This window comes from Patagioenas fasciata, chromosome 2 (assembly GCF_037038585.1).
Source record: "Patagioenas fasciata isolate bPatFas1 chromosome 2, bPatFas1.hap1, whole genome shotgun sequence".
NCBI lineage: Eukaryota > Metazoa > Chordata > Aves > Columbiformes > Columbidae > Patagioenas > Patagioenas fasciata.
In genome coordinates, this window is record NC_092521.1 from 151,554,541 (window position 1) to 151,571,848 (window position 17,308).

General features: G+C 39.9%; 1 protein-coding gene across 1 annotated transcript in view; it reads left to right on the top strand.

Annotated features, from left to right (window-relative positions):
* Positions 1 to 17,308, top strand: part of APBB1IP (amyloid beta precursor protein binding family B member 1 interacting protein) — a 64,820-nt gene that overhangs the window by 24,373 nt on the left and 23,139 nt on the right. The window contains exons 5-9 of the mRNA XM_065830576.2: positions 181 to 258; positions 3,069 to 3,228; positions 6,563 to 6,684; positions 14,484 to 14,558; positions 15,898 to 16,041. Coding sequence (XP_065686648.1) covers positions 181 to 258; positions 3,069 to 3,228; positions 6,563 to 6,684; positions 14,484 to 14,558; positions 15,898 to 16,041 — 579 coding nt within the window. The remainder of the gene's footprint in view (positions 1 to 180; positions 259 to 3,068; positions 3,229 to 6,562; positions 6,685 to 14,483; positions 14,559 to 15,897; positions 16,042 to 17,308) is intronic.

Below are 17,308 nucleotides of genomic sequence, written 5' to 3' on the forward strand. Positions count from 1 at the left end.
GGAAGCAGTGATAAAACAAAAGACATTTAGTTTAGTGAGAGAGATGTCAGTCAGGAGAGAGGGGTGTGATATTGATACAGATGCTTTGTAAAAGAAGAGCCAGGCAACACTGAGATTTTTAGGAATCTTAAACTGCTGACCTTACTCAAGAAGTGTACCAAATATCTTGTGTCTTTTCAGGAAGAAAGAGAGGCACAGGCTAAAGCTGAGAAGATTAAACTTGCATTGGAGAAACTGAAGGAAGCCAAAGTTAAAAAGGTGAGCCTTAAAATAGTGAAATCCTACCATAGGAACTACCAGCTAAATATCTATTATCGTTCTTTGCAATAATAAAGTTCTTACTAAAGTTGCTTGCCTTTTTCATATGCTGTTTGTAACTTGAGACATCTAAAGATATTCTGTGGAGCTGTCTTGTCACGTACCATGAAGAGAAGTCTCCAGGAGAATGCTACCTCTGAGGGACTTCTTTTTAAGAGGACTTTTTTTGCAATGTTGGGGCAAAGCTCAGTGTTCTGATGGATTGCATTAAAGAAAGCGGAATGTACGCAAAAATGTTGCTTACTTATGCTGTGCTGACTCCAGAGTATTAAGCTTTTCTTCTGCAGTGGATGTGGATTTAGCTAATCCCAATTAAATTAATGAGGGTCTTCTTGCTAAATCCTTTCACAGCAGCGTAGTAATATACAAGAGTAATAGGAGTTATTTTAGACCAACAAATTAGAAAGCTTGCAGGCAGTGTCTGCTCAGTGCTGCATTGTGTCATGTCATTATGCCCACTCATCCTAAGCCAGTGTTGTGGCCCAGCTCAACAGAAGCTGCAGATGTTCAGTAACTCTGAAAAATGGATGTGAAAAAAAAAACCAGTCATGACCTTTCAGGGTTGCTCGAACAGGAGATGGGAAGTGCTGGAGATCAGAACCTGCAGGGCTTCCAAGAAGAATTGAAGTTTCCAATAAATTTGGGGGTGTCCAGGCTTGAGATTGTTCCCATGGAACACTTCACATTTATGTACAAATGCTACTTGTGAGAGAATGTGTCGGGAGGATTTCGCCTGAGTTGTCTTTGGAAAGCTCTATAACTAAACTTACCACTGCTCATTGGTCACTCTCTTTCTCTTGCAATGTTAGCAATTCTTCTTTGGGAGGAAACATTTATTTTGAAGACTTTTTTCACTTTCTTTTTCCACCCTGAATGTTTGGAACCATAGGGCAAAAGTAAGGCATAATCTTGTGGCTGTGTCACTATAATGAAATTACTATGTCACTCCTGAATTCTAAATTGACTAAATAATTGTCAAGAATACTAGTCTTCTCTCTTTTATGGAAATCAGAGGGCAGAAGCCAGGGAGTATGGTGAAAAGCAAGGTCACAGTCCTGGGCTTCAGGAGAGCAGGCTTTGGCTTCTTGAAAGATCTGCTTGGAAGGGTCCCATGGGATAAGACCCTGGAGGGAAGAGGGGCCCAAGAAAGCTGGCTAATATTCAACGAGCACCTCCTTCAAGCTCAAGAAAGTTCTATTCCAATGAATGAAGGTCCATGAAGATAAGTAAGGAACTGGAGCATCTCTCCTGTGAGGAAAGCCTGAAACAGCTGGGACTGCATAGTTTAGAGAAGACTCTGGGGGAATCTTGTCAATCTGTATAAATACGTGAAAGAGTGCAAAGAGCATGGAGCCAGGCTTTATTCAGTTTGTGCCCAGTGACAGGACCAGAGGCCATGGGCACAAACTGAAACACGGGAGGTTCCCTCTGAACATCAGGAAACGTTTTTTCACTGTGAGGGTGACTGAGCACTGGCACAGGTTGCCCAGGGATATTGTGGAGTCTCCTTCCTTGGAGATACTCACAAGTCATCTGGACGAGGTCCTGGACAATGGGCTCTAGGTGGCCCTGCTTGAGCAGGGGGTTGAACCAGGTGGTCTCCAGAGGTGCCTTCCAATCTCAAACATTCTATGATTCTGTGAGGCTGGAAGCTGCATCCATGTTTCTGAGCAGTCCACTATAACCAAACAAAAATACCCTTTTTTTCCCCAGACACATTGTAGATTATGCGTGTACAGCATTTCTTTTTCTCTGTAATCTGCACTATGGCTCAGTTGCTTATTTTAGAGGGGAAGATACTTACAAGGGTTGGAATCAAAGCAAGTTCATGTTTTTTGTTACATTTGCTTTTACTTTTCAGAGATAGTGTAGATTTTCTCTTGGGAATCATCACTCTCTGCTTCTATGTCAACTTCAACAGCGATTGTCTTTTTTGGGCCAAAGCTTCTTATGCACGTTTTAAAATAAGGGGCTATTTAAACAAGACTATATGGAGAAGTCCTCCCAGCTCATCAGTTTAGTTCCAGTTTCGATGTACAGATTCTGTGGACAATTTTTCTTCTGTTTTCAGTACTAACGGAGCATTTTTAAATACTTTCCTTATAATGTATTTGCAGTTCTTTATCACATTTTACGTACTTCAGCATTTTCTTGCATTATTTCTCTCTGAAGAAGTGCACAGTTTCTCATTTAAGAAGTACTTTGCAATGTGAAGAAATAATGAGTATCTCAGTTTAATTTGGTCAATTTAAGTAACTCATCTGTTTGCTTATTGATGGGTGTTGGACTACAGCCCATCTTTGTACAATCTGATTTCAGGTTAGTCTATTGCCATGGCAAGATTCCTTCATTTTCTCATTTAAAAATAAGCCTCCCATATTTGCAGCTTGCATTAAGGACACTGTCCTTTTGTACTTGGTTTCCCTATCAAGTATTTTCCTTAATTGAACATCTAGTAGATTTAGAGAAGAGATTAACTTCTGTTTTTTCTCCATAGCAATTTCACCTTTTCTGAAGTCATGCACAGAACGAGGTTCAATTTCCTTTTTTTGAGAAAAGGTCTTTATTTTGGTGGCAATATAATGTGAAAGCTTCCAAGCTGTTTCATTCCCTCAGCTCACTGCGGGACAGGGTGCCTTTGAATCAGTAATAACCTTCAGCCTTAGTTTTTCTTATCTGTGTTAGCAGATTCAGATGAGCCTTTCACTTGGTTCTGAAATTAACTGACTCTTCTGTGACTCTGTACTCAGCTTGTTGTCAAGGTGCACATGTACGATAACAGCACGAAGTCACTGATGGTGGATGAGCGTCAGGTGACGCGGGATGTTTTAGACAATCTCTTTGAGAAAACCCATTGCGACTGCAACGTGAACTGGTGTCTGTATGAAATGTACCCAGAGCTGCAAATTGGTAAGTGGCATGAAAGAGCATGTAGCACATAGATACAGTGAGTCCTATGCTATTGGTAATCTTGAAAAGATAATTAAAAACAGTTATTCTGCCCACGTGTCCACTGGTCCATATGTCCAACATCGCAGTCCCTAAGCTGAGGAGTGCTGAAGGAATGTACTTGGGCTGTTCTTGCTGTAGAACTGAGTATTCCATTTATCTGTGCTGTCAGCTGCAGAAGGCTCCTTGCCCACCACCATTTCCATTATTCTGTTTTACACAAAGTGAAGGGGCTGTGTGAATGTCACTATTTGTCAAGACACTGACAGACCCAGACACACCAGTACTCAACTCTGCTCTTCAAAGAGAGGATGCAGTGCTGAAGTACTGTCAGCAGGTTGTTACATGCTGACCAAACACATATTGTAATTAAACAGGACTGTCTGAGAAGTGTTTCAGCCGTTCCTGATGCTTTTCACTTGTGATAGTCATTTTCTAGAGTATAGTTGTGAACAGGATATTGCTCTCTAACAGGGCTGCAGCTCTGCTGGTGGTACCTGATGATTTAGGATGTAACTAACCTGGCTTCCAGGTCCCTAGAAAAAAGCTGTGCTAAACTTACATATTGTTTGGTGCAACTTCATGAGTTCTGTTTCAAAAAGGCTTTAAAGCCTGATTAAGAATTGAGTGTTCTCTAATTGTGAGTTGTTTCAAAATCTATTTGCTGTCCAGACTGCAAAAATATTCACATCAAAAGGAAAATTGCCATAACTTTCTTCCAGAGTCACATTTGACCTAGAGAAACAGGAAATTGTCAAATAGCCTTCAGAATTTGCAGTTTACAGACTCCCAGCTTAGATGTAAAAGTGCATAAAGGAAGTTAAATATCAATATTGCACTTTAAAAGAGCCCCAGGAATAATAATCCTGCTAAACTAAAACAAAGACATGTAAAAATAGCTGGAAAAAGCCTGACTGCTCATGAGCAAGGAGATACTCATCTGCTTGTAAGAATGGCAGAGATGTTAACTGCCAGTCTGTTCTTTCCACTTTGTTAAGTTGATATACGAAGCAAGGTTGCTGCATGATTTTGTACCTGCTTATCTTAACTAAGGAAAAGCTTGAAATGTCTTTAGACCCTAGAAATGTCACAAGTTTCATTTGAATAATTTTAGTTTTTTGTTGTCTTGGAAAGTTGCTCCATCTGGTCCAGTGTGACTTGGACAAACATTTCAGAATGTTAGGATAACAGCATATGAACAAATGGTTTTCTGAATCTCCATAATCATTAAAAATAATGTAGTTGTGTTTCCTTATAGTCTGGATAGACATTTTTAATTCTGTATCACACAATTAAAACTGAAGACATCAGGGAGATTGTATACTACAAACATTGGGGTTAATGGTTAGGCCTTTTTTTGTAAATAAAAATTACTTGTGTTACTTTAGCCCCAGCTAATCCCAGTTGCTTTGGATTAGGGTATTGGTGTGGTAAGGAATTGCTCTCATAATGAATAAAAACTGTTTTAAAAGCCAGGACAGAAGAAGAGTAGGAAATGAGATAAATCAGTATTTGGTTCAGGAAAAAAAGTCTATGAACTGATGCAGAGCTCTGTCACCCGGTCCAAATCTGCCGGGAATGGAGCCTTTTTGTTTGCAGAAGGGAATTTTGATATGCATGGAATGGTACATATTCTTTCTTCTGCTTCCAGTGCACAGCAACATGCAGTTAATTTTGTTCAAAATCAAAACAATATGAACTATTCTTTATTCTTGTCAGTATACTTCTTGGCAGTTCCAGATAACTCTATTACTATCCGCATGCTTAGAAGACAGGCTTTCTACCTGCTTTCCATGTTAGTATTCAAGAGAATAAAATTAATTTACTTTTAGAAGTAAATCTGAGTAGCAAATATTTCAGGCTGAACTGAAAGTCCAAGCCAGTTTTTTTATCAGAAGATCCTTGACAGAGTATCTTGTATATACTGTTAATTTGAAAGACAATCATTACAAGTGAAATAAACTACAGTTTTAGATGTTAAATATCACAAATTCTCTCAGTAGTAAGATGGTGATATAACACTGATTTGTACATGCCAGCATGTATTTTGCAGTATTGGCTTATAATAGGCATTGAAATTTGACCTTTTTTTTTGGTAACAATAATTATAAAAAGACTTTCCTGAGGATGGTAAGATCATATCTTTTATACAAGAAAAGCCTGGTACTGGAAATGAACAAACAAATGTGTATGTGGCAAAAATGAGGGTTAAATAACTAGTGTTACAACCCGACAATTCTTTTACAGCTGTGCTGGACTATAAGATACTGTTTACCCTTCAAATCATTACTTGGATTTTATATAGTGCCTTGCAGAAGTATCAGTTGCTAAATGAAATCATTACGTTGCTTGTGTTGTTAAAAGTTACTGTGTACTGAAGATTGGAGCTGGGTGAATTCCCAGCCCAATACTGAATTTGTAGAAAAATGCAGTTTGGGTCCTTCCAAAATTGCCTGTCAAATTATGTTCAGTTCCTTTCCTTCCAAAGCGGGTTTATGTGAGTGTTCAGCTACTTTATACAAGTGAAACCACAGAAGAAGAGATCAGACTTGCCTAACCTCAGCGTACCCTGTGGCTTTCCTGGGTGGAGGATCTGGGTTCAGAGCAGCTCAGGAAGGGAGAGAAGTGACACTGGGTCTCCCACATCTCTGGTGAGATTTTTAACTACAGAGATGCTGGGTGAAACAGTGTATCTTCACATCAGTTCTGTCTTCCTATTTCCTGTGTTTTGCTATTTCTGTTTTTAAATACAGTTGCTTGAAACAAAACATTTTTCTTTTCAGTACATAGAATTCTTCCTGCTGACAAAAAGCAATTTTGCATTTGTTCCAATTAGCAAAAAGGCAAGGGAGGAAGTTTGTACTGTGGTTTTTCTTTTTCAATTCAGTAGCCAAAGTGAATATATACCACCTCCCCCACCCCCCCAATCATACTGAAAACCTTAACAAAACCAAAATTAAACAAAAGCAGAAAGCCGTTGAGAGACATGGGTGTAACCATCTGCTCCTAGGGGGTCACTGTTTCCATCCTTTGCAGACTTTGGGCAACAGCACGGAGATGCAGGAGGAATCCAGGACCATGCCAGAGCCACATAAGGCATCCTCTAGGTGATTTGCGCTTCCACATGACACTATTTTCGTGTGGTTTTGCTCCCTTCTGTGCAGTGGAAAAGAGTGCTGGGCTTTCCAATTCTGAGCAAACATCAGATAATGATTACATTCTTGCACAAGAATTTCTGCAGCCTCAGGAGAGGGGAGAGTTTGAGTGTCTTACATTACCTTTTCTGTCTCTCCAGAAAGGTTTTTTGAAGACCATGAAAATGTTGTTGAAGTGTTATCAGACTGGACTCGTGACACTGAGAATAAGATTCTGTTTTTGGAAAAAAGTGAAAAATATGCTTTATTTAAAAATCCCCAGGTAAGCTAACGTGGTATTTGGATCAGAGTCTAAAATTATGTCATTTAGTCTGTATGCTGCCTGTTGCATTATTAATTTGCTTTCAGATGTGTCAGTTTGGAATTAAAGAAAGCAAAATTGCAACAAAGGAAAAACAGAATGTTGAATGCAAGAATTTTAAAATCAGTGCTTTCTGTTCTTTTCTGATACTCTTTTAAAGTCCCATCTGCAGTGGTAAAAAATGAAGCATGTAGTTCTCCGCTGGTACAAGCTGTTGCCTTAGGCACAGCTCTCAGCACTGGGGTGAGATGGCATAGCGGTAAGAACCTGGCCTTTGTCATTACTGCAGTTTCTCCAGTACTTCTGATGAAAATCAACATTTCCTTGAAGGTCTTGTTTTTGCCAGTTGTATGTGAAACTTGGTAAAGAGTTTGCAGAGTATTACAAAGAGTTTATCTGGATTTCATTTAGACTGCGGAGAAGAATTAGGTGAACAGTAACTCATGCGCACTAACTTTGTAAAAAGAGGGTCTGCACGCTGAATTGCATCAAATTATTCAGGATAGATATATACAGAAATGATTTATTTCTCGTGATATGTGGTCAAAACTGTATCCTAGCATGTCCATTTGATGGATTCTGGGGTACTAGGTTTCTTCTCCTTACCAGGGGTCAGTTAGCTTACTGAGCACCTGGTTTATTCCTGAGGGCAGCAAGAGAAAAATTAGCAACTCAGCATTGCTGAAAAAATGAGTCAAATATATAATTTGGCAGGCAATCTCGCCAAGCTGCTCATTAGGAACTTCTTTTTCTTGTTTTTAGAATGAGCCAGTGTTTCAAATAAAACCTGCAAATAGGAAGTTTCCTTCGTTGACATAAAAAGTATCCACAGTCAGGGAAAGAAAACTTACCCTGCAGTCTACATGGATTGATGTTGATTTTTAATATGAAACAGTAAAGCCAAATTTGGAAGTAAAACGTACATGATGGCTCAAGATGTCATAGTTTCTAATGCACATGAACATACCCAGCAGCAGAGGTTCGACTGTACATTTGATTTGGACACTAACGGTGTTATTTGGGCAAGTGGCTTAGGGCAAGGCTGGGAACCTTCCACAGGAAGTAAAACCGATGAAGATTCTGGACATTTTGAGTGCAATGAACTCTAGAAATAAACAGGACCTAAACCAAACCCAGAATTAGAGTGTAGCTCTGTCCTTTCATCTCAGGACATGCTGAGCTTGATCTGGGCATGTCTGCAGTCCTTGAGCTTCAGCTTTTTTGTGATAAGCTCCGAAATGAACAGCCTAAGGAAACTGGATCAGTTGCGGCTATCACACTATTGAAATATTTTGCCAGTAATAAAGTGTAACCATCTGTTGGACTGAGTAAATTCAAACATTGTGCAACAGGCAGAATAGTACAGTCATATTAGCAGTTTGTCTTTTTGGCAGAAAATAACCAGTATTGTACAGAGAAAGCTGGCACTAGATAACAAAACACGGTAAAATACACGATCTGGAATGAGTCCCTGAAAAGGTAAACTGAGCAGAAATGCTGAGTTGGTGGGGGGCAGGGTATATGATTACCTAACTAACTACTTACGGAAATTATGGTGTAACCCATAGGAAACTGAAATCCAGTGCTCTCATGCTGTATTCTCAGTATATTTGGCCTCCTCCTAACTCAGTCAAAGTTACTTTGTAAATTCATTTTGTGAGTTAAGAAATTGCAGAATGTGTTTTTTTTTGACATGGTCAGTAGTAACACAGCAGCAGTTCCTTGTTCTTATTCAGTGCTCATTCTGTCAAGGACTGACTGTGGATATTTCACAGTTTAGTAATTTGCAGGTATTTTTCTGGAAAAAAGGAGGCAAATTCAAAAGGTGGCCAGGTGCCTACAACTTATTGTTAGATAAATTAGTGACACTATATTTTCATTACAATGATTTGATGCAATGACGTGCTTTTAAAAAATAATGATGAAGATATCCATATGCGTTGCTAAAACAAGTAGACTTCTGGAGTAGGTCTATGATCTGTGCCGGTATTCATTGTTCCTTTCTGTGAACTAGTTACATATCTGGTATAGACTAAACAATTAATTAAACATGTTTCATTTTCTAAGGAGGAACTGGTGTTTCAAGATGCAGGATTTCTGCTCCATGCACTAGCAACATGCTGCTCAGCTAATGCCAGTGACATTCTTTGAAGACTGTCATTCTTGTCGTGTAGTCCTCTAATATTTTTCTGCAGCTTTGTTTCTGAAAACAATTTTTTAAAGTATTTGGAACACATTTTGGAAAAGCATTTGCAAAATCCTCAGGTCTCCCTCTCTTCACAAAGACAGGTACACTTTTGCCCTTTCTTCACCGTGATACAATTTACCCTGCAGGGAACTCACAGTAAAAGAAAATTCCATGAATGGCATCAGTGACTCATCTGCAGAGATGGAGCATCACAAGTTTATGACTAAACAGTGAAACAAAAATACATACTGGTACATGTGCAAATAAAGAAAACCTTTAAAACATAGGAAAGGTATTGCTTTGTCATGCAGTTGAGTGATACTGTGCCCGACTCTTGAAAGGGAAGTTTGTTGGGTCTCAACACCTCTTTTCAAAAAGCTCAAAGAATAATTCTCAGCTGAAAAGACTTAAAAAGAAAGAACAAAAAAGAAAAAAAAAAAAAAGAAAAATGTAAGAAATACTTTTGCTTCATTTAAACAAGGTTATTTGGCCACCTTTATAAATCAAGATTTTTCTTTTGTCTCTGCTGATACCCAGTGAAGGAGTCATGTAAGGGTGGCAGGGAACCTGATTATTGAGTGTGCTGGCAAATGTGAAAAGAAATGGAAGTGAGAAAGGGAAGTGGTTTTCACTGTAGTCCCACTGTTTAGTAATCTTAATTTATTTCTCTACTAGTGTATCTTAGACCATGGTACAGTTTTGGGTTGCAGATACTACTTAAATAATATTTTTCTGCATTGGGACTGTAATGCAGAAACAGTCTTCACACTGTTGAACCATTTTGCACGTGACTTATAATCAGCCTACTAAGTGCTTTGCTGTTAACTGCATCCTAGCTTGTGTACATCTTTCATTTGTTCCATATTCCCCCCTCTTTGATGATGAAGACAGTCATCCTCAGGGCATGAAAAATCAGATGTAGTGGGTTCTTCAAACAATATAAAATCAAGTAAACAGAGTTGAAAATCGGTTTTTAAGGCTTCGGAAGAGCTTTGCCTTTAGCTTCAATTTTTTATTTACATTTGTCATCTTCGGAGCAATTATAGGTATCTTCTAATATTTTTAATGTGCGTTTTTTTTAGGGGGCACATCATGATATAGGTTGCAAATATGACTGTGTTCTTTATTTTTTCTGCACGAACCGTGGTACACTCACGACACAGTTGCAATGGGCTGACATGGGACATGAGCCAGCCAGTTCTTGCCTCATTGCGGGTGCATTTTGGATGAGCGTAAACAGGCAGCTCATTGCACAGAGAGGACAGTCATGAGTAGAGAGCAGCTGCCTTGTTTGGTGCACAGTCTGAACTGTGCTGTTGCAGACCTTCCACCAAACAGCTGCCTTGTTTGGTGCACAGTCTGAACTGTGCTGTTGCAGACCTTCCACATCTTCTGGAAAAACAGTTTCAATAGCTTGAAAGCAAAAATACAACCTAAGCAGAAAGGGACGCAGAGGGATGATACTGCCTTGAACACCTGGGTTTTTTTTGCTATGTACTGGCAAGAAGCTGCTGCATTCCAGCTTGGGTGAGGCTGTGTATTAAAAAAGATGAAAGGTACGAGAGAGGTGTTTTTTCGTTTAGGAAATTCTTTTTTATGAATATAGAGACATGGAACACTGACCGGAGAGTTTGGCAGTGCAGTGGTTAAAGCTACTGTTTCCACCATGATCAAAGTTTGGTTTGCTTACATGCCACCAGAGATGTTCTTTGAAACTATGGAAAACACCTTCTGTCTTCTACTGTTTGAAGGTTATACAGTGGAGAAGGATACAGCCTTCCACACAAAAGGAGATGACTGTATCTCTAAGTGGAAAGGTTGTATGCATAGTGCTACTTGACAGTACAAACCACAAAATTAACTTAAGCTGGTTATAAAATCATTACAGGTTTCCTTTTGTGCATATGGAATTCCCTGCTAATGCAAAGCTGCAGATGGGTTATCAGCTAATTTTGCCAAAGTCCTGCAAAGCACAGGGGGAAGTGCTGGCGTAGTGTCTCTTAAAGATGTCATACCTACCTAGCATTACATGTCAAAACTGCCACTGTAGATCCACATTAGCCTGAGTCAGGCAGAATGTTGTGGGAGAGGAGCTGGCTTTGTGTCAGTCTCAGCTCGTCTGAGGTGTGTAGGCACAGGGAATAAAGCAGGAAAAACACTCAACTGCTCATGTCTGCAGCAAACCCAAACAGTGCGAACAAAGCAAACCCAATGACAAAATGTGCCAGCATATTTTGTTTTGTTTGTCCAAATAACCCTTTATGTTTGCTTTTTTTATGTCATCAGCCCAAAGGGATGAATCCATCCTGTTAAGTAAGCTCAGCTCTCTATCAAGAGAAAGACATTGTCTTTTGAATGTAACAAATAGTTAATTCTCCAATCTGTACATGTATGCAGAGATCTGCCCTGTAACCACATCTTGTCCCATTAATGGCCTGACATCCAAAACCAAACATGCGTTTCCCAGTGGTGTCCTCAGACAGGAAAGAGCTTGCCTTTTATCATGACCTTTGACTACTGGACTTGGAATGACCTCTGGTGGACACATGTGGATTGCCTCCTGTAGGATAAATGCTTCTGATCAAAAATAGGAGACCACACAATGATAAAATGAGTACAGCATACAGTCTGCTCCCCAGGTTTTTAGCCACTGACAAATAATAAGGACCATGTACTTCCAGATTGCATGGCAGAGACATAAAGGAGGTAATCAGTAATAAATGAAATGTGTGTTGACAGGTGAAAGATGACAGTGTACATCTGTGTAAGGTTGGCTTGAGTGACAGAGTCCTGTTTCTCTAATGAAAAAGCTGCATTTTTGGAGATCCAGCATGGATATCATTACCACCTTTCTCACTTTACCATTGATTATGTCAGTACAGGGTGGTCTGTGTTTCTGCTAAATAAATGCCAGATGCCTGAATGGGAATCAGTTGTAATCAGAGGAGCTTTGTTTTCTTATTATCAGTGCGCTGAATGCTGACTGAGCCAGATGAATGCTCTCCCCACTGGTAAAAAAGCTGATGAGCCAAGCCTTGTCGAGACAGTGATAAGGTGTACTTGCCTTGAGTGAGAAATCTTCTTTGTGTATTTTAGGGGTTATACTATGTCTTTATAAAGATCTATAGAAGAAGAGGGCTTACAGCTTGCTTGTCCCTCTACTTTCCAAACCATCCCAGAGACTGAAGGCCCAGCCCAGCCCAACAGTGCCCTTTGAGGTTTCTCTTCATACATTCATCAATGCAGTAGTGGGTATGCCAACAGCAAGCCAGCAGTGCTGTGATAATTCTCCCTGTCTAGAGGAGCTGTTGCACATGGACAGGGGACTTGGCTGCGGCTGCTTAGAACAGTGGGATGTGTGGAGCATTGTCACTCAGACCTACAGTTTAGAACTGTGTAGGCAGGCATTGCTATAGGGCTTGCACTGAGAACACATTTCCAAGCAGGTTTTGTTCTGAGCTAGTTTGGTTTTTTCCTGCTATGAATACTATCTTCAGATGTAGCCATGGGGCTGTGGTCCTTAGTGTTTGCTTACCTTCATCCAGGGACTAAAAATGTGCCCAAGGACTGCCTGGGCCTGGGCCAGCTGGAGCTGGCTGTGTGCTGCTGCATATCCTAGAGAAGAACACTGCTGTGTTTTCTAGCATAAATTATCTGAGGTATTCAATGTTCAAGTTTTCTGGTGTTTATACCACAGATGTGGCATCAGCACAGGCCAAATTGCAGGTGGCTTTGTGTCTGATGTCCCCTCTCTGACTTGATGTGAACTTTTAAGAAAGCAGTTTTTAAAGAACAGTTTTCGAGACCATCCACACCTCTTCCCCTTCCTCTCCTGGTGCCCCTCCAAAAACCGTCTGCTATGAGGCTTGTGTTCTGGCAGACAGCTGTTCACAATGTGGCTTGAAAAAGGCGATGTGGTTGTGTGGAAGAGCAGGGTTTGACTTCAGATAAACCTCCTTGCTGTAAACAAGGTATGCTGGCAGGGCAGATTTACTGCTTGTTTCTTTCTTACACCATAGCAACAGCATGTTCCTTCATTTACACAATTCTCATTGTCTTTTGGTAATGTTTTTGTTGCAGTTTAGCCCTTGTGCAGTTCTAGGCATGTAAATATGTTGCCACATTCTCATAGTCTTGAGACATGAAAAATTGAGAGAGATTGAAAGTCAGATGAACTTAGTTTTCTTCCTACAGAACTGCTGAAGAATTACAGAATTAGAAGTAATTTTTAAGTGGATAGCTTTCAAAATTTGTCAGGTTTCTACAATTTTGTCTATTTCCTAGACAATGGTGTGTGTTTGTTTTATGCCCTTTGTTCTGCAGACTTAGCTTTTCAACTAATTCTGGGGAAATCAGTAAGACTGTCTCATGCATCAGGTATTTTCCAAACCCAAGCTCCTCTTCAACACGTCCTTTTGTTTAGAAAATGATAACACACAAGAACTTGGGGTGTGTTGTCGTTCTGGCCTCAAGCCCGTGAATTCAAACACTACTGGATGTATGGTCCAGCTCCTTGATCTGGCTGCTTCCTTCACACGCAGCTGCCTCACCGTCTGCAGCAGCCGGGCTCTGCTCCCTGGCTGTGCTTGCTGCACGCTCTGGCCACTGCACATGCTGTGCTGCCCGAGTCCTAGCATGCTCCAGAGCTACTATCCCACTGCCTGAATTTGCACGTATGTCCAAGTGCTGTCCTTTTGTCTGTCTGTACAGTGCAGATGGATGCAAAATTGGTTTTGCTGTTTAGCAGTGGGTGAATTTATTTTGACCAGTGACTGTGTGAGGCACTGTGCTCCCTTGTTTGCAGGGGCAGCCCAGCACTGAGGGCGGCTGCAGCTTCCCAGCCCTCTGTCACAGAAGCGGAGGGCCATTTCAAAATGTAGGCTTTTGTTTCAGTAGGCTGGAGCACATGTGCCAAGACCTCATGGTGATAATTTCTTCTGATTTCTTCTAGATTTTTGAATACCTTGTTCATTGCATAAAAATACTTTGCAAAGCATGAGCAGGGGCTTAAAAGTAGAAAGCAGTAACTTTAGATAACGGCTTTGACATATAAACACTTTTAATAAAAGCTAAGAGCTGAGTTATATTCAGAGTGTTAGATATGAAGCATGCAAATTACCAAATTGGGTTGCTAGGAAAAATGCTTTCTAGCTTTTTGATACTGCATTGTATTCATCATACATCAGCATGCAATAAAATGTTATGTTCTCTCCTGCCTGCAATAGTGTAGGGAGTGGTGAAAATTTGAATGATAAAATCAAACCCATTGATCCAGAAAAACAGCCAAAAATATAAACCAGTGTTTTTAAAATTTTGAGAGGCTGTATATACATAGGCAAAAGTAATTTTGTAGTGCTTTGGAATGATATTCAAAATAAAGAATTAAAACTTACAAGAAGGAAGCTGTGATTAAAGTTTTCTGTAAGAGTCCATAAGCATCTGCCTCTTGCATCTGCTGGCTTGAGTACTTTATATTGAAAGACTGAGTAACTATTGAATGGGCTCGTAGTGATCTAGTTACTTGTATTGCTGTCTCCATAATGAACATTAACTTCTTTTGTGTCTTAATCAGAATTTCTACCTGGCAAACAAAGGGAAGAATGACAGCAAAGAAATGAATGATAAAATCAAAGAGGCTTTACTGGAGGTAAGCCAGCTTTCTAAGTTGATGATGCAAATGTCACCAGAACTCTGCCGCCATCTGCATCTCCTCTGTAACAACAGCATTTAGTTCTTTGTGGGCAAGTGTGTAACAACAGGAAGTTCTGTGATGGTTGGTGTCTTTGTGTCTGTGGTTTAATGTGTGGATTTTACTCTGCATCTGCTGCTCACCATTAAAAATGCAAATTGTATCCCCTGTCAGAGAAATTAGATCATGGAGAATTATTTTGTTGTTATAGACCCCAGTGCCATGAAATGTTTTTACTTAGTGTTTCTATGAAGGAATGATGCCATGATAACACTAAAGGCAGTGTCGTACAAATATGAATAAAACAGATAGTTGTGCCACACCCTTAGACCAACCCTTCCAACTTTATGTTGCTAGAAGGGTTGATGGGTAGCAAACAACCACCTTTTGGGTTAGAAGTAGATTTAATTCTCACTAGCTCAAATTATTAACTGTACTACAAGAGAAAATGAACCTTTGCACTTTTCCGGACAGTCTGCTTAGTCTCTTGCCTTTTCTGCCGAAGCTTTGCTTCAGTTGTATGTTTGAGAGAGAAAAATCCAGAGCTATATGAAAGAGAAGATTATCACAGTTCCGTTGGCAAGCATTTTGACTTGGGTGAAAGTTCACAAAGGAAATGCTGTTCTCAGGTGACTGAGGATTTCCATTTCAAAATCAGTGATCTCATGAAGGTACCAGATGTCAACCAGCAGAAGTCCTGGTAAATTCTAAATGAAAACACTGAGATGTGTGTTGGCATTAAAAATTACCCAACAGTAGGTCCTTCAAGCAAACTATGAAGTATAGTAATTTGTTTAAACAGTGTTGTAAATGCTAGCATGTATTTCAAAGTGAAAGCAGAGATTGAGGGGGATTTTTTTCTGTAGCTGTTTTTAGAACTCTAAGCAGTCTCTAGAGATTTTCTCTACAGAAGTGGTTCTCTGTAGAACCTATAAATACAGCGATAGAGGAAAACCAGCAGCAGCAGTACCAATCATTCCGTTTTATTGCTTTTTCTGAGCACATCAATGAGCAGTTAAAACCTTTTGTTAAAACCTAAAAAGAGGATGGAGGTTTTGCAAGCCGCTTTTTCCAGTGTGAGCACCCAACTTGCACAGTTGAGTTACCACATTAGCTTGGAAAAGTTTCCTTTGCCTGTCTAAGGTGTTCATCTCCCTGGTAACTGCATTCCCCATGTTCATATGTTCACTGTCACAAGAAATGTCTTGGTTTTTCAAGGGAGCATTTTTTCTCCTATTTATTAATATGGTTGTGCTTAAATCGATTCATTTTGTGTATTATTATTCTTGTTGCACAGGAAAGCTTCTGTGGGGCATCTGTCATTGTGCCAGAGCTTGAAGGGGCCCTTTATTTAAAAGAAGATGGAAAAAAGTCCTGGAAGAGACGTTATTTCCTTCTACGAGCTTCTGGAATTTATTATGTACCCAAAGGAAAAACCAAGGTCAGGAAGCCAAATAATCCTTTTAGTAATAAAACAATTCATGGAGGCGAAAGTGAAGAACTCCCAAGGTGACATTTTAAGAGCACTGTCTGGTGCATCTGAGAGGGTTGGAGTTATTTTTTGTTCAACTTTGGCTACACCACTTGTGCAAATATTTGAATATAGTCACTGAACCCTGTCACGTTTCTCTCCTTTTGATTTCTGTGGATAGATAAGGGCATTAATGAAATAGCGCTCCTCTGGAAGTCAGTAGGGGAAAGAAAAATAGCACAGCACACTTCAGCTGTTGTCGTGCTGCCAAAATGCTTCACTGTTATATGGGTTTGCTGTGGAAGAATATTTTAAAAGTTCTCAAGTAAACTAATATCACAAAAAAGGTGGAATTTTATTTTGTTTGATGCTGACTTTCTGTGCCAGTAACCAGCATGCAGAAATACTATTAATTTTTTCGTACAGTGATCTTTACCTAGAGAACATGTTGTGCCTCTTAAGGCTTTTTAAGACTGTCTGTTCTGTAGAAGTGAGTGAGGCAGAGCATCTACCTGACCAAATCAAACACACTGACATTTAGTGTTGAAAAATATTTGAAGAGTCTGAGTTGCCAGCACTGGAGAAGTAAAAGGCTCCTGGACATGTTGCACATAAGGGCAACTGGCTTCCTATTTCCACAGTGATGAGGTAGAATGGTGGCTTCTGGGACTGGTGGTTTGGGTTTTTTTTTTATATTGTGAAAACTAGTTTTTTGTATTCTGTTGCCACTTACAGCTCTGTTAATGCTTCATATTTAAAAATTCTGGTGCTGCTGATAGAGCTTTATGGTTATGATTTGTGCTGTGAAACTTAACTGTGTGTTCTGCTATTTCCTGACTAAATTGTAAAGGGAAAAAAAAGTAATAGCTTGTAAGGGAATGCTTATGTCCATGTCTCAGCCACTCCAGAGGAAGTCAAGTCTCTTAGCTCAAATCTGTGTTTAATGGTGATTTCTGGGATGTGTGTTGGAACAGCTGAGGGTCAGGTACATGTCTTTTGTGGAGACAGTAACCTCTGGTAGGTGAGCAGGGCCAAGTGAGGGTGCTGAACATCTTAAAGCACTGCAGCAGAATTCAGTAGAGCTCTTCAGCCAAAGCCCTTAAATTGTGAGAGTTCATCTCATGGCAGGGTGGTATGAAGAGCACACATGCACCTTGCTGCAATCATTCAGTTGTGGGTAGAACGATCTTTCATTGAGGTACAGAAACTAACAGCTGGTGGGCAAGAATATCTTCAG